This window comes from Electrona antarctica, assembly GCF_951216825.1.
Source record: "Electrona antarctica genome assembly, chromosome: 22".
Lineage (NCBI taxonomy): Eukaryota > Metazoa > Chordata > Actinopteri > Myctophiformes > Myctophidae > Electrona > Electrona antarctica.
Genome location: NC_136805.1, coordinates 33,351,590 through 33,369,710, shown reverse-complemented (window position 1 = coordinate 33,369,710; position 18,121 = coordinate 33,351,590). Strand labels below are relative to the sequence as shown.

At 42.9% G+C, this 18,121-nt stretch overlaps 3 protein-coding genes across 3 annotated transcripts; all 3 read left to right on the top strand.

The window, feature by feature from the left end:
* Window positions 1–1,206: 1,206 nt before the first annotated feature.
* LOC306915104 (proton channel OTOP3-like) lies at window positions 1,207–7,406 on the top strand (the record flags this gene model as incomplete). The annotated part of the gene is made up of 7 exons (XM_079492350.1): window positions 1,207–1,549; window positions 3,059–3,195; window positions 4,736–4,794; window positions 5,391–5,539; window positions 5,671–6,362; window positions 6,454–6,684; window positions 6,797–7,406. The coding sequence occupies 7 exons, from the start codon at window positions 1,207–1,209 to the stop codon at window positions 6,965–6,967; spliced, it is 1,782 nt and encodes a 593-aa protein (XP_079348476.1). The 3' UTR covers window positions 6,968–7,406.
* A 1,740-nt stretch (window positions 7,407–9,146) lies between these two features.
* Window positions 9,147–10,898, top strand: LOC306915283 (NAD-dependent malic enzyme, mitochondrial-like; the record flags this gene model as incomplete). The annotated part of the gene is made up of 1 exon (XM_079492582.1): window positions 9,147–10,898. The coding sequence occupies one exon, from the start codon at window positions 9,147–9,149 to the stop codon at window positions 10,896–10,898; it is 1,752 nt and encodes a 583-aa protein (XP_079348708.1).
* Window positions 10,899–16,313: 5,415 nt separating this feature from the next.
* LOC306915103 (chemerin-like receptor 1) lies at window positions 16,314–17,318 on the top strand (the record flags this gene model as incomplete). The annotated part of the gene is made up of 1 exon (XM_079492349.1): window positions 16,314–17,318. One exon carries the CDS (start codon window positions 16,314–16,316, stop codon window positions 17,316–17,318), a length of 1,005 nt encoding a protein of 334 aa, XP_079348475.1.
* Between the last annotated feature and the right edge of the window lie 803 nt (window positions 17,319–18,121).

Genomic DNA, 18,121 nt, shown 5'->3' with positions numbered 1-18,121 from the left:
ACAGGAATAGGAGACAGGAGTGGTTAAAGAAATTGGAAACGCCCACTTTTCAAAGGGGAAGGGTTATCAGAACCATAGACATATACTGTATCTATGATCAGAACAGCTTATAGGGCATGGGCGTGGTTTTCTGGTTCCACTGAAAAATCGTCCATTCATTTTTCCCCATAGAGATTTACAAAAATAATTAGGCCTATAGCCTATAATCAATTATTTTAAGCCTAGAATCAAGCCAGGATCACCAGGATCCTGGTGAATCATGACCACAAAACTTTTAATTCTGTGAAAAAATATAATTTAGGCTAATTATATAGGCCTACTACATTTAAAAAACTGCTACAGCCTTTTGTTTAGCGGTTTTCATATTCTTTTTTTTCCTCACAGAATCAAATGTTTTATGGCTTGATTCTAGGCTTAAAATAATGTTCTACCACTGCTCATACACGTATGTGTATGTGACAAATTTGAATTTTGAATTTGAATGTTATCAGTGACCTGTGAGGTGCTTACATAGCAGTGATAAGGGACCCACTTTATATCTGGTGTGTGTGCTGCAAACAGTGGAAATGAATGCCCTTCCTTATAAACTCTACACTCATACATTCATTAGTCTTGATTAACGACCACAAATGTCTTCCCTTTTACAGTAACAACACTATAGACACATTCAGACAGACATCCACCATACCTATGCTTGAGTATACCTTACACTAAAACAGCAGTTTTGTTTTGTTAATTTCTATTAATGACTATTATAGCGATTATTATCAGCCAGACAATCTGGTAAGATAGCATATTTATAGCCTGCAATAAATAGACCACAGGCGAGTATACACTCACACTGTATGTGCCAGTGTCTGTAACACAATCACCAACAAGACTAATGCAAATGATAAGACAAAGTTCAACTGTGTAAACCAAACCAAATTCCACAGGTGTGTCATGATTGTTTGCACTGTATGGGACCGTGACCACACCTAGTCAAGTTGTAGTGTAGCACGTTAGGGCTTGATCATTTCCAATCCGGTCCCACTGTGAGCCACATGGTGAAACATGGTTAAACACAGTCTCGTGTTCCTATGACATAACACAGGGAAATACGAGAGAAAGGTCTGGAAACTGAACGGGAAGGGAAGAGAGAAAGTGAGTGAGTGAGAGAAGCGAGCTGTGAGTGTGAATCCAGAGCGTCCTTCCAGAACCTCAGACATGGAACTTTCTTCTTCTCACAATGAACCAGTTGACCAGTGGGACTCAACAACACTTCAAACTCAAGAGCCGCCGGACCCTGACCCGGTACTGGTTTGGGCCCCCAGCGGCCACCGGCTGCTCTCTGGAATGCTGGGTCTCAACGTGGTGCTGCTGGGGGCAGCGTTGGTGGCTGGCCAGGCTTTCAACCCCCTGGGTCTGAAGCACCAGGAGCCCCAGATCTTCCTGCTGCTGTTAATGAGCTGCAGTGTGGTCTGGATGCTGTGGTACCTGCTTTGGGCCAGGAAGCAACCCGGGATCTCCCCATATAAAGATCACCATGCCGGGGGGCTGACTGTCACAGGTGAGCTATTACTATTATTATTGTTATCTTAATAACTAATCATTTTAGTAATTGTGTCCTCAAAATTTGAGGACGGAATCGTCCGCCTGTATTGCACGGTAATTGGCTGGAAGGTGTGTCCCTTTTTTATTTTAAAGATATGTTTTGGGCTTTTTGCCTTTATTGATAGATGTACAGTAGATATAGGAGACAGGAAACGGGGAGAGAGATGGGGGGGTGACACGCAGCAAAGGTCACTGGGGTCGGTGCCAGCCTATGTGCCCAGACCGCTAGGCTGGCAGGAAGGTGCCAGGAAGGTGTGTCATTCTGCGCTTTGATTGGCTGAGCATCGCATAACAGGTGTGCCACATGAGCAAATATAAGTGGCAAAGGGAGAGGCATTTTCACTTTCATTATGTATCAATTATTATCGATGTTTGGGCATATATTCTGATGACATCAGGGATCTTCATTTACTGTATAGCATAAATGGTCAAGGACGGACGGATACAGGGCACAAAATAAATAAAAATGAATGAAAGGTCTGTGGTCCTTTATGGCGTACTCCGTACTGTGACATTATGCACATATAATTATGTGCATAATATGGTCGCAGGTTCTGGTCCCGCTGTTGGCTGACTCGGGCAATGGTTGGCTGTCTCTGGTCCTGTCACCATTTGACACCACCCTTGAAAAGTTAAGGCCCCCAACAGGAGTGCCCACTTTCAAAAATCTCACCTGTGTAAAGTGAGGAGTGCTAATATACAAACGGTGCCAACACAAACATTAAACGCCATTAACAATAAAGAGACAAAATGACGTAAACGACACATTATGACGTAAAGTTTCCCTTCAATGTCAATGCGTTTACTAAACAAACTTTGAACTAAACATTAAACCTGTGTATAGGCCTAAAAAAGAATTGCTTCCACCCCGCCCCCCAACTCCCATGCTCTCTGAAATGCTGTACCCTGTTGAGAAACACCAGTTATTGTACCATGAGGTCCGAAATTAAATCTTTTTAGAATTATCATCATCATTACTTGCACAAGCAGAGTACTGTAATCTGCTGCGTATGTCGGTCGTATGTCGGTGGTGTACGTATTCGTAACTAAGGTACGTTTGGTGATCGGCTGGGTATGTATGTATGTCGGGGGAGGAGAATGGTGGTCCCTTATTGGCTGTTGATGGTAATCTAACTAAGGTACGTTTCTAGGTTGGTATAAGGTCAATAACGGGTCTAAAGGATTTAGAACAGCAGTTGTAATAGACGTTAGGGCCGATTCATACTTACCGCTGTAGTGCCGAAATGATTTTGGCTCGTCAGAAATTTTCAGTAGCACCGAAGAGACGATTTTAGCAATTGGCACCTCGACAGAGTGCAGAGTGCAGTTATTATTACTATTGCCAAGCCAATGAAGTCATACAGTAATGTGACTGTATGACTTGATATGAGAATAAATTGAAATATAGTAGGATAGAAATAATTTATGATGGCCATATTAAACTGTTCTCTTCTTTTGCTCACAGTGGTTCTTATGCTTTTCGCTACATTCAGTCTGCTGCTGCATGTCTTCAGAATTGGTTATGTCATCACTATGAGGCACTGCAAACCCACTGCCAAAGTTATCTCCCCGTTCATCGAGGCTCCATTTCTAGGATTACAGGTAATGACAATCTCATACATGTAGTCTTGATAAATTGACCAAATAAGCGTTGTCAGAGAGGGTGACAATCTTTCTCTGAATGCCATATAAGTCCTACAGTAAGATACATCAGGCAGCCAATCGGTGCAGCTAAAGCACTGACAAAATAGCTGATCTACAAGCTCACAACATAGCTGATCTACAAAATAGTTGATCTACAAGCTCACAACATAGCTGATCTACAAAATAGTTGATCTACAAGCTCACCACGCGTCGCGCTGCGACGCATTGTGAGCATTTTTGTCAACAAAAAACAACTAGATTTAGTCGACTAAAATCATATGATATTTAGTCGACTATTTCAAAGACTATGACTAAAACTAAAATCAAAATGTGCTGTCAAAATCAACACTGTTGCTCATCATGTCAAATATGAACAATAATCAGCCCCCAAACACAGCTGCTGCTGCTGATGTGGTGGTATAATACACAGCTGACACAGCTGGCAACCAAGAAACTAAAACAGAACAGAAACGGCGGCCTTCAGCGGTTAATGGAATGACAAAGTTTGTCAGGCATGCCAGATAAACACCCTTCATGTTCTAAGCCAACTTTGTTACCACGCTGTTGGAATACAGTAGGTTACTTACTGAAATACTTTTGGTTGCCAGTTGTACCACATCCTTCCCCCATCCTTCTCCAATTTCATCACCTTGAGTGAATAAAGGATGAGAATCATCACAAAGCTCAGGGCTTTGCTGGTTCTGTAGATCACTCAGCTGTTGTTTATGCCTTTAATGTACATATGAGGTTGTCAAACCATGTTTAAACAGGTTGACCGGCTGGCACTAATGGTAATATAACACAATACAGGGGACAGAATTCATCCTTACGGGACCCCGTAATGGTAAAGTTGATAATACATAATTCCCCTTACACCTATACTTTCTGAAGTTTCTGTGGTATTGTAAATATATAATTACAATGAATAATAATAATAATTATTATTCATTGTAATTATATATTTAGTTGAATGATCTTATATAGACTTGATTGTTTTTTTTGTTTGTTTTTTGTATTTCCATTTTGTTATTAATACTGTGTGTAAACAAAGAAAAAAAATCAACCTGAATATAATTTGAATAAGTTTTGATGTATTGAGATACACAAAGAAGGGGTAGGACTTGATAAGTTTTCAATAAACTTCTTCCTACTCCTTTTTCGAACATAAATATAAGTTAAGGATTATGAAAGATCACTATTATTATTTTTGGACGCTTCTTTTTTTGTTTTTAATATTTACTTTGTCTTTTCTTGTTTATATTTTAACATGTTCGGAATAAATAAATAAATGAAAAAAATGAAAAATGAAATGAAAAATGGTCTGTTGGAGAGGAAGTCTGTCATGCAAAGAATAGAACCAGGGGCGGGCTATTGGCGGTACAGAATAATAAGTCAATGTGTTGTTGCCCTCATTACCTTGGGCATGCTGCATATAACCTCACCGTGACTGTTTGTTTGTGAGTGGTCTTATTTAGCTACTACTTTCTTCTTTTTGTAGACATATTTACTCTGGGATCATTCCAAAGACTGCATTCATAAGCACAAGATCATGACCAGGTATATCGATTTATTTTTCATCAAATAACTTTGTTAGGTATAAAGTATTTTACTGTGGGCCCGGACAGCTGGCGTAGTCGTCCGGGTGGGCACCTAGGCTGCTAATCCGAGACGAGTCCCGATCCCGACGACCTCTGCTGCGTGTCTGTCACTCCCAAGTCCCCATTTCCTGTCAGTCTTTGGTACAGTCAAATAAAGGCAGAAAAGCCCCACACAAATATATATTCAAAACCGCACGTAGGGGCAGCTGCAATTCGAAAAGTCCCCACCTCCTATGTTTTCCATACTGTCCCCTTTTTTTACTTTCTTAAACTGTATATATATGATGATTTCCTTTTCTTTTCATAGAAGTGTATATTATATTTGTATGTCTTTAAATGTTCTGATGAATTGAAAACGGAGGACCCTGATGTAAGCAAGACTTTAGGGCTTTTTATGGTTTTATCCTCGTAGCAGTTTTGTATTGACTTGTGCTTTCGTTTGAAATGTACACATTCTACTGTACATACTGTGAATACAAATTTCAATCAATCAATAAAATGTCTATCCAACTTTATCACTGGTGTTTAATGGTATGTGACCTGGTGTCTCCACAGGTCGGGCCTCATGGTGACCCTGTGTGCAGATCTTCTTCTGTGGCTGAATACAGTGACCGAGGACACCGTCCATCAAGAGATGGAGTTAGAGAAGGAAAGCGGGGACGTTTTCATCAACACTAATTTCACTGAGACATCCAATTCAGAAGGTGCTATAGCTGCACGACCACAAATGTACCTTTGTAACATTAAATTAAAGTACCGGTAAAACCGATATTCATTCACTCATGTCAGCCTGACTGTTATCATTTAAAACAAACTGCTGTTATCTTAATTCCAGGTGGTGGAAATTCAACCATTTGCCAGTGCAGTGCAAACGCAGTCTGCCTCATCTTCAGGAAAGGCTATGAGATTCTCTACCCTTTCAACATTGAATACTACCTGATGGCCGGCTGTATGCTTTATGTAATGTGGAAGAACGTCGGGCGCAGGATGGGTCCTGGCCCCGGGGCCATTGAACATGCCTCTCAGAAGCTGACGCTGCGCATCGTCCGAAAAGGCGGGATCATATTTGGCCCTCTGCTTGGTGCCTTGGTTTTCATAACAGGAGTGGCTATTTTCATCCTCTATCAAGTTTGGGTGAGCCAGCGGGAGCGTCGCTTAACGGCCTTCCTGCTGTTTTACGGATACCATTTGGCCGTGATGCCAGTTATGTCTCTGTGTTGCGTGCTCGGCCTCCTGGTCCACAAGCTGGAGAGGAGGGCCGAAGAGGCTGGCCACAACCCGACCCGTAGCCTGGACGTGATGCTTTTGGTGGCCGCGGCCTTGGGCCAGCTATCCCTGTCCTACTTCTCCGTGGTGGCGGCCCTGGCGGTGGGAGCGAGCGATACCCTGGGGAGTCTCGACCTGTCCTACTCGCTCCTCAGCCTGCTGGAACTGATGCTCCAAAACATCTTCATCATCGGCGGTCTCCACAGGCACCCTAGTCTGAGCCTTGCCAAGAGGAATGGAAGAAGAAGAAGCATATTTAACGTAAGTTGACCCTTACTGTATGTTTGCTCTGCATAAGTTGAAGACTACTTCTGCTATTTATTTACTAAAGTAACAACTGTTCCTTCCAAAGCCTAAGAAAAAGGCACCTGTAGAAATACAAGAGGCAAAGACTGACATCTCACTTCTGGAGGGGAGCACATCAGCACCACCTGCTGGCAAAGAAGGGGCAAAGACTGACGTCTCACTTCTGGAGGGGAGCACATCAGCACCACCTGCTGGCAAAGAAGGGGATGGTAAAACATCAAGGGCTAAGAAAGCAACCCAAGAAATATGCGCTTTCCTGATCCTTTCAAATATCATGGTAAACTACTGTATCCTATTTTTAGCACCATATTATCTTTCTCAGAATAAGAGGGTATAGCTTCTCTATTGCTGCCTGTAACACACCACTCACTGTTCCTTATTTCTTTTAGCTGTGGATCATCCCTGCATTTGGAGCCCATCCCCAGTTTGAGAATGGTCTGGGGAAGAAGTTCTTTGGTTTCACAGCATGGTTTGTTCTGGTAAACCTGGGGCAACCTCTAGGAGTCTTCTATAGGATGCATTCTGTAGGCGCTCTGATGGAGCTGCTCATTACTGCCTAAAAAGCCAGTTGCATACGAACAATGAATATTTCACAGTTACGCTTGAAAAAGACACTCATCTGACTTTGGCAAACATTGAATACAGTCCACTTTGAGGACCTCAAATGACCTACAAAAAGTTCTAATTAATCACACATTTTCCCCAGTAACAAAATCTAAACCAAACTGTATGTCATACTTCACAGACTGTATATGAATCATATATTGTATGCCTTCTTATGTTACAAGACAATATTTATTTTTTTCCCCAGCCCATCTAAAAATGCTATTAACATTTTTAAGCAGACTCAATACAAAACCTATAACATTTTCATGCTCTCATAGATCTCTGGGTGGCCTTTATGCATTTCTGTCAGGTTTCACTTCAGGATAAGCCAGGTTTCGTTTCCCTTTTAGAAAAGATGCAAAAGGAGCCTCCTTAATGTTCAATAGCCTTCTTAATTCTGCTGCCAGTTATCGGATGCAAAGCACTCAAAGAAAGCCGTATGTAAACCTGTTTGCACAAATCTTCCTCTGTCTTTTCTTCCCGTAAGTAGCTGTACAGTAGTCAACTACATTTTATTTATAAAGCACATTTAAAAACAGCCTAAAATATTGTTTGTTTTCATGACATTTCTTTTTTTTCTGAATTTGTTCCTTTTTTCGGGCTGTATTTTAACTTTAACCTTTCCATTCAATCAATGTGTCTATGTGTGTGATTTGATGTTCCTGGATGGGGGCTGTTTTTAGTGAAATAACTGACATTGTCTAAAACTTGAAAAGAATAAAACAAAGTTAACCCACACTATTGCATGTTATATAATCACTTAGGCAGGTTGTAGGAGGTGTTCTGTCTAACCATAATTTCATGTAGGTGTTCCAACTCGGTGCCACACCTTGGTGTGTCGACAACAACTAGAGAAGAGATGTATCGATACCATTTTCCCCTTCCCGATACCAATTCTGATCCCCATAACTTGCATATGGAGTAGCGATCCAATCTAGGACAGTGATTCTCAAAGTGGGTTCCAGGGAACCTGTTCCTTGATGCAGTTCCAAATGGACCGCTACAAGTCTGCAACTCCGAGAATGTACAAATAATGTGTACACTCTCAAGAGTTATGGGAGACCTTGAAATTAAAAAAGTTTGATCTACGAATAAATACAAATTCCATTCCAAGGTGGTGGTCCATCTTCTGTGATGCATTATGGTAACACATGTTACTACTCTTGTAGCTGCACTTTAACAATTATTGTTAAAGTGCAGCTACAAGAGTAGTAACATGTGTTACCATAATGCGTCACAGAAGATGGACCACCACCTTCACCTGACGGAGGGGCACTGAAAAAGTGTAAATTCATCACAGGTATACATCTGTGTCCAATTAATTAACTATATCATAATATGATATTCTATTAAGTCATCATGATTGTGTGCCAACTGTGCCATAGTGTTGGATATTTTATATCCAACACTATGGCACACCATGATGACTTAATAGAATTCTATTGATGTAACATTGATGTAACAATCCAGTGTTCATACACTGCCCTTCTATCTACATATCTATCTTAATTTTTCATGCCTCACATAATTGTACGATGAATGCACCTTATGTTATCGGCTCTTCCACAATTATTAATTCTGAGCCCCACACCTAGAACCAGCCTGAAGTTTTTCTTGTCTCCCAAACCTCATTAAAATAAGAAATGGTTGAAAACCTGTCCCTTTAATATAGTACTTGGCTGGATACTCGCGACATCTCATGTCTCTACCACTGATGTCACGATAAATCAGCTATATAATCCAGATATGGAGTTTTACATTAGCATGTCAGCACTGGATGTCTCTGCCCGTTCCATGTATGGAGCTAGATCAACCTCGTTTGTGACGTTAGACTTCGATAGGTCACTTACATGCTGTATGTCGGATATCTCCATATCTAAAATTAGGCAAAATGATGCGTTTGTGTCATCATGCGTTATGATTGGCTGAATTCTGGGCCCGTGGACTAGATCTGAGGGCATGCGTCCGAACCGCTTGTATATATATTATTCCATATAGATGTGTGCGCTGTCGAGGTCGAATAGTTGTCTTTTGAGACCTTGAAGAAATGATGCATATTAAACTATAAAGTTGCAGTTAAAAGGACAGGTTAAACAACCATATTGAACCAGACCAGAACAGGGATTATCCAGCATGTTGTCCAGGCTACGGCCAACCCTGTCCCTGAGACCCCCCGTCCCTGCTTACAGATGGGCACACACCAAAGAGAAAGGGAAAACCCTTATGCTTAATCCTCGCACCAACAAAGGCATGGCCTTCACCTTACAGGAGCGACAAATGTTGGGGATACAGGGGCTGCTGCCTCCCAAAGTGGAGACTCAGGACAATCAGGCCATGCGCTTCCAGAGAAACCTCAAGAAGATGAAAGACCCACTAGAAAAGTATGTCTACCTGATGGGCATCCAGGAACGGAATGAAAGGCTGTTTTATAGAGTGTTAATGGATGACATAGAGGAGCTGATGCCCATAGTCTACACTCCCACTGTAGGCCTAGCCTGCACACAGTACGGACACATCTTCAGGAGACCCAAAGGCTTGTTCATCTCCATTCATGACAAAGGACACGTCCGCTCCATCCTAGACAACTGGCCAGAGACCAATGTTGCTGCAGTAGTGGTAACTGACGGAGAGCGTATCTTAGGTTTAGGCGACCTGGGCGTGTATGGAATGGGCATCCCCGTTGGAAAGTTGTGCCTGTACACGGCCTGTGCTGGAATCAGACCTGAGAGGTGTCTACCGGTGGTGATAGATGTTGGCACAGACAACGAGACCCTCCTGAGGGATCCGTTATATATGGGTTTGTACCAGAAGCGCGACCGCTCTCGGGCGTACGACGACCTGATTGACGAGTTCATGGAGGCCGTGGTTGACAAATATGGCCAGGACACGCTGATCCAGTTTGAGGACTTTGGGAACCACAACGCCTTTCGCTTAATGCGGAAGTACAAGGAGAAATACTGCACCTTCAATGACGACATTCAAGGCACTGCAGCGGTAGCCCTGGCTGGACTGTTGGCAGCTCAGAGAGCAATTGGCAAACCCATCACTGAACACAGGGTGCTTTTCCTGGGAGCCGGAGAGGCTGCCCTGGGCATCGCCAACCTGATCGTGATGGCAATGATGGAAAGGGGGATGACCCAGGCTGAGGCCAGGGAGAAAATCTGGATGTATGACAAACACGGGCTACTAGTGAAAAACAGACCCCAGGAGACCGATGGAAACCAGGAAGCATTTGTCCATGACAGTCCACCAGGGAACGTTCAGAGCTTCCTAGATGCCGTCAACACAATCAAACCCACCGCCATCATCGGGGTGTCGGGAGCTGGACGATTGTTCACTCACGATGTCATCAAGGCCATGGGAAGCCTGAATGAACAGCCAATCATCTTCGCCCTCAGTAATCCCACCACCAAAGCTGAATGCACTGCAGAGGATGCCTACACACTCACCAACGGTAGGTGTCTGTTTGCCAGTGGCAGTCCATTTGATCCCGTGACTCTGAGCGACGGTCGCGTCTTCACTCCCGGTCAAGGGAATAACGTGTACATCTTTCCGGGCGTGGCGCTAGCCGTGATCCTGAGCGGAGTGAGACATATCCAAGACATTGTCTTCTTGGAGGCAGCAAAGGCTTTGGCAGAGCAAGTGACGGATAAAGAAGTCGCAGAAGGCAGACTCTACCCTCCTCTGTCCAACATTAGAGAGGTGTCAGTCCAGATGGCTGTCACGGTGGTGGAATATGTCTATGCTCAGGGCATGGCATTCCACTACCCTGAGCCTTTGGAAAAGAACAGCTTTGTGCGTTCTACTGTCTGGGACACCAAATATGACTCTTTCCTTCCAGACATCTATGACTGGCCCGGCGTCAACTTCAACCCTAAAACCTAGACTGGAAATGTGATAGTCTGCAGGTCCCGACTGCGTCACGCATTTCATTACTTTCAAGCAAGTCGACACTTTCCACACATCATGCCTGCGAAAGATCCTACACATATTCTGGCCCAAGACCATCTCAAACAAAAACCTCCTCAACATCACCCAACAAGACAACATGCACAGTATAGTCAATAAACGCAGGTGGACCTGGATTGGACATGTGCTCAGAATGGACATCAACGCTATACCAAGAGTCGCACTACACTGGACCCCAGAGGGAAAGAGAAAGAAAGGCAGGCCCAAAACGACATGGCGTAGGACGGTCGAGAAAGAGCTCCAGCAACAACATCAGAGCTGGGGGACCATGGAGAAGATGGCCAAAGACAGATGCAAGTGGAGGAACTTTGTTGCTGCCCTATGCGCCAGCCGGCGTAATGGGGATAAGTAAGTAAGTCGACACAAACTGCTTTGTAGGTCAATGGGCATATACTCTCATTACATCTGTGAAAGGTTGGAATAGGAACAAACAAGGGCGCTACACTTAAAGGACCACTTCACCACTTTTCAACATCTCTTCATATAATTGGTCCTCACTAATGTTTATGATAAAACACCACCACCATTTTTTCCTACTCAGTCTGTGTCTCATAGGAGGGCTTTGGGCAGTTCGGACACCCGTCCACCAGTGACATCATCATTAGGCAGATTCTTTTTAAACAAGATTTGTTTTAAAATATATTTAGATTTTTATTATCGTGAGAACGATGGCTTCAACTTTTGCATTGCAACTTTTCAGGAAAAGAAAGCCTGCCGTTTCTATTAGCTTGGATTCACCATCGATGATGTCACTGGTGGACGGGTTTCTGAACTGCCCACAGCCTTCCTATGAGACACAGACTGAGTAGGAAAAAATGGTGGTATTTTATCATGAACATTAGTTAGGACCATTATAGGAAGAGAAGTTGAAAAGTGGTGAAGTGGTCCTTTAAATTTCCACAGGACGAAAAGTCTGCTCTCATATGGGGATAGGGAAATATAATATAGTATACGTTATGTTAATCGTGTGTGTGTGTGTGTGTTAGTGTGGTTGAAGTCAAAGCCGGATACATGGAGTGGCTTCAGTCCTAGGACAACCGAAAAAGCCTAAATTCATCACAGAAGATGCAGATGGAGATGGCTGTGGAGAAAAGAGTAGCGCATCCACATGGCCGACAGGAATACGCTCCTCTCCGCTATCAAACAAATAATGTATGCGGGAGGCACAGGGCTTCTATGGGCAATTGGGCAGGCTTTGGAGGATTCTGAAGGACAATTATTCTTCACCAGACCAAGGCCTACAATGTGCTCCAGCTGATAGACTTCTTCACCCCTCGGCTAACTGCATATTGCATATTATGAGGAACGCATAATTGATGCTGCTGTGGGCCAGTGGGAGCGATTTAAAATAGACTTGCGCCTGCTGGGTTGTGGCTGTGTATGGATCTTTCACACGCTATACAGGGTTCCCTAAAACTGAGTTTAAAATGAATAAAGTGTAAAAATGTATGTGTTTTTTCCTTATTACTGTGGGAGTGCAATCATCCAATCAACTAAGCAACTCAAAGCAAGGGTGAAAAGCAACCATTTGCCTTTTTGGGGGCACATTGCCCACAGTGCTGTGCTGGTCCTAACCGTGTCCATATCCCTTTATCGCCAGTGAATAATGGCTGCTGCCGACTTGGGTGAATTCTGTCATACAGAATGCAGGCGAAGTTCACACTGTTACACATACCATACATTATTTGACATTAATGTTAAATTTGAAGACAGTGAGTGGGATTTTCTTTCCTACAAGAATCGGATGATAAATGCGTTCGTTGTCATTGCGTCCCCTTTTTGTACAAATGTAGCTTTAGTCAATAGGAAGAAGCTTTCCTTTTTAATGACCCCCGTTATATAAATTATAGAGATTTCACGATTTAAAGGAATACAGAACATTTGACACAGGCTACCAGTGTAAACAAATGAAATGATCAGTACCTGTTTGATATGTCGATCAGTGTCGGGTGGATTAAAGGAAATGCCTCTATGTATTATGTAATTTGTAAATTGATTAGCGGTATACTGTGGTTACTTTGCGTATGCGTATGTATCGTAGCAGCATATGACGTCAGGGTATAACTGGTATAACTAGCTCTCAATGATGACGTAATAAAGATGTGGATTAAAGGAGCATTCAGTGATTTGGGTGATTTGGAAAAAAAACCCGGTCCACCCGGTAACAAGATGTGCACATGCACACGCTCTACAGTGGGGGAAGTACAACAGACCAACAGCACGTGCACCAATGCCCGCCCCACTCGATCATGATTGGAAGAAGGCCCCTCTCATCCTGATTGGATGAAGGCTTTGCCACCCAAAGCCCAAACCGAAACTAGGGTTTTTTGACCCCAGGGGCTCACTGGGGACAGGGAGGAACTCCTTATATGGTCAGCACACTTTATAGTAGGGAGGATTATCCAAAAAATAAGAAAAAATAAGTGATATTTGAATTAAGTGAAATCACTGAATATACCTTTAAAGGACCCAATGCCAGGGTGTAATTGGTTTTCGATGGTGACGTAATGACGATATGTTTTAGTGTCGGGAGGATTAAAGGTAATGCCCCTATGTATACGTGTATGTAATCTGACACCACTGCCATATCAAGCACAAGTAGTCATTACGTCATACGCTGGCACGGCGCATACGCATCAAACATCGCCCTGGACGAAAACTATTACTTGCGCGCTCTGCTTGCGCAAGTAAATAGCCGCCGTGGCCGGTTAAGACTCATACATGGCCGGTTAAGATTGAGGTTAGGCTTAGGGTTTGGGATAATGTTAGTAATGGTCAGACTAGGGGAGGTTGGAACAATGACATGTTACCATTAAATTGATCTCTTCTGTATATTTAGAAGTAAAGGATATGTGGCCTAATTCATTTCAGCCCCCCTCCCCCCTATCTCTCCCTCTCTCTCATTTCATTGGAATTGGAGTTCAGTGTGTGCATGTGCAATACGTACAAGGAACTGCATGTGTGCACATATACTATAGTAAGTAACCAGCCAAAATTCTCACACGTCTCCCCCCTTCTCCGCTCCCTCCATTGGCTCCCGGTCGCTGCCCGCAAAAAATACAAAACTCTGATGCTGGCATTCAAAACAACCAAAGGCATGGCTCCCCATATCTTACAAGTATGCTCGCACCCTACAAACCCTCTGACTTTATGTAGTCATAGCACTTTATAGTACACATGTATAATATATAATATAGTATAGTATGTATAGTTTACGTAGATACTCCACTGTTACGTTCTTAGCTTCTTAGCTTTTTATATATGTGATGCATGCCATGCTTTTTTGTTATTGCTTAATGTAAATCTCTCTGGATTAAGAGCATCTGCTAAATGCCTAAATTGTAATTGTATTGTGTGTGTGTGTGTGTGTGTGTGTGTGTGTGTGTGTGTGTGTGTGTGTGTGTGTGTGTGTGTGTGTGTGTGTGTGTGTGGTGCATGCGTGCGTGCGTGCGTGCGTGCGTGCGTGCGTGCTCACAATAAGTGCCCAGTCTGTTGCTATCTGTGACAGTTTTAAATATTTGGAATTAGTCAGAACAAGTCTGAACGAGACTGTTTGGTGGACACTGGACAGGGACCTATAAAGTTGCCTCCTCTCTGTTTAAGGTCCACCCTTTATACCAAGACTCTTCTCTGGCTGACGTCTCTTCAACACTTTGAAACAGGTAACTATGCTTTTATATTATTGTTATTATGACATGTAATGATTGATAGAGAATATACAGTAGAGCTGTCATTAAGACCTGATTCTTCAAAAAGCTTTCTAAATCATTCTACATAATTACTTACTAAATCGAGAGTTCTCAGACTTTTTGCTGCCAAGGCAAGGACCCCCAAAAATATACATCCATATAGGAGACGTTAGCTTTATACTTTTGGTAAACAGTGTACACACAATGGTTTGTATTCCTTAAGGTGCTTGTATTCCATTTGACATCCTTCTCCTGTCACAGCAGCTCACAAATCTCGCTGCTGTGTTTGCACATTGTTGTACTTCACCCAACAGATATGGGAGTTTTTTGTCATTAGTGTGGTTGCCCTAACAGGGCAACAGATCTCTTTTGCTAAGAGATCTGTTGTATAGTTTAATTGATATTAATGAATTAGTTCTCCATAGACTTATAATGGGGAAATCGAAGACTACATTTAAGTATTTTTTTCCCTTGGAGACCGTAAGCGCCATATTTACAAGTTTTGGGGGGAGGTTCATAATAATTATGAAAATTAATTGAAAAGGAATTACATCAGTCGGCCTCACGGTGGCGCTATAACAGCCCACTTTACGTTTTTCCCTATAACTCTTGAACCGCAAGCTGTAAAATCTAAATTTATTTTTCCATGGATTCCTTGGGTCATGATGCATTTCCACATATAGACCACGCCCATTTTCGTCAGGAAAAAGAATCCTGCAAATTAGAATTTTCTCCAAAACACACTTTTGGCTCCTCCTCCTACAGATTTTGTCCAAATCTAAAAAGAATCGGCACACATGATCTCTGGACCTATCCGATTAAAACACCAACTGCAGAATTTTGGTAGTGCGTATCGTTCGGCCGTAATCGTCGTCCGAAGATAGTAGGAGGGGCCTATTTTACAAAAAATGCCATGAATCACGAACGGAATGTCCAATCCATCCCAAATTTGAATCACATATCGCGAGTGGTTCAATCAACCAAGTTCCAAAAGCAATTCCATTTTCATCCATAGGGGGCGCCGCAAATGCGAGAAATGTAACCGTTTGTCGCAAAAACATGATTTTTGGGGGATAAATCCCCTCCGAATGACTTACGCATGATCACAGGGGTGACGTGACATTGTAATTGGCTGGCAACATTAGTGGGAGGGGCCTATGTAAGCGACTGCGGCAACCACACTTTGCAATTTTGAAAAATTGCGACCTTTCTAGTTAGTCATGTTTTCAAACTGTCTTGGTACAGTGGGCAGACGGTTAGGAAGTGTAGCTCAGTCTCTAGTACCTCGTTTTGTGTGCAGTGGGTGCACACGGCACAGTCTGTCTTCTCTCGTTTTGTGTGCAGTGGGTGCACAGTCTGTCTTCTCTTGGGAGCCAGGTCTGCCTATGGCGGCCTTTCTCAATCGCAAGACTGTGTTCACTGAGTCTATATCGAGTTAATGTTTTCCTTAGTTTTGGATCAGTTACTGTGCTCAAGTATTCTGCGCTCTCTCTCTCTTGCTCTCTCTCTCTCTCTCTCTCTCTCTCTATATATATATATATATATATATATATATAATCATTTCAACAGTACAAATCTCCTTGTTCCAAAACAAGGCATATACCTTGTATTAATTGTTTTGTTACTTGTAGGTTTCAGGACGATGGAGAATATGACCACACCTGCTGTTTATCACGATGCTGGGGCTAAGGATGAAGGATATGACTGGGATAAATTATTCAAATCCGTCGACATCATGTCCGCGGTCATCTACAGCCTGGTGTGTGTGATCGGCGTGTTGGGGAACGGTATCGTCATCTGGGTGACGGGCTTCAGGATGATGAAAACCGTCAGCACTGTTTGGTACCTCAACCTCGCTGTGGCCGACTTCCTGGCTACAGCCTTCCTGCCCCTGAACATCACACAGAGAGCTCTGGACAACCGCTGGCCTTTTGGCTGGTTCATGTGCAAAATGGACAGTATGGTTTTCTACATGAACATGTATGCCAATATCTACATTCTGGTGCTGATCAGTGTGGACAGATGTTTGCTTATGGTTTGGACATTCGAGTGGCCCCGTCACCGTCACCGCACCGTCAGAAACGCATCCTTGTTCATTCTGGGTGTCTGGGTGATGGCTTTGGTTCTCAGCATCCCTTACGTAATCTCTAAGGAGTTGGATTTTGGATTGTGCTGGGACTATCCTGAACACCCCCTGGTCATCACTAACCTCCTCGTGGGATTCGTGTTTCCTTTCTTCGTCATCGTCTCTTGCAATTCTTTCGTCTGCTGTCGGATCAGGGGATCACGTCGCTACTTCAAGATCATAGGAGCTATTATCGCCGCGTTTTTCCTGTGCTGGGCCCCCTTTCACATCATACGACTGATTTATGTTGTGGTGACAAAAAAAGGTGAGACACTGGGTGTTGTGCTCGAGTTCGGGGTCCCCATATCCCTCACCCTGGCGCTTCTCAACAGCTGCCTGAACCCGCTGCTGTATATGTTCATGGGTCCGCATTTTAGGCTAGTGTTCCGTGAGTCCATCCTAAAGGTTCTGGAGAAAGCCTTCGCTGAAGATCAGCCGAACAACACTCCCAACACACAGCCGAACAACACTCCCAAGTCCAACACACTCACACTGTCCAACTTCCTAACTTGTACTCTATAGGCCCACCTATTTGTAGTTGTACTGTATATCACTACTGTAGTGGAGTATTCTATTCTGATGTTCTGTTCCAACAGTCTCCAATGCATTGGGTAAGAAAGCATTCATATTTAAAGCCCCCTCTGATTGGAACAATTTACCAACGCATATTCGAACCATTTCATCATTTAATATGTTCAAAAGTGCACTGTCTTCTTATATTACGACCTCTTGTACATGCCCATGACCATCTCACTCCATTTTATTCATATATTCATACACTATTACTTAATATACTCTCATGTAAACAACAAACTACAATCAATGAGATTAACTAAATGTTTCTTTCTATCAAAGTTCTCCAATGCTGAAAACCAAATTAACTGTATCTTAATACTGACCTATAGTGACAATGATATTGACGGAACAAATGATCCATCTTGTTGCTACTCTGCTTGTCTAGTGTAATACCCTGTTTTGTGTTGTTTTGTAACTGTTTGTTTTGTTTTTCTTTTCCTTTTTTCTTTTCTGTAATTACATTGTATTGACTGTATACTTGTGGACCCTCTCGAAAACGAGATATTGTATCTCAAGGGGTATTCCAAATAAAGAATTTCAATCATAGACAACTGGCGGTTGTTTTCGTTCTGCAGTACAGGCCACAATGGGGTAATTGTGTATACTTGGTAACCAAGTACTTCATAACCAAATGGACTTGGTTGGTCCATTTGGTTATGAATTCCATAGATGGTGTGGTCTATGGAGCTGCTGCACGGCTAGCCCACGTTCCAAAATGGACAGATACATTTTAATCCTGAGCTACGGTC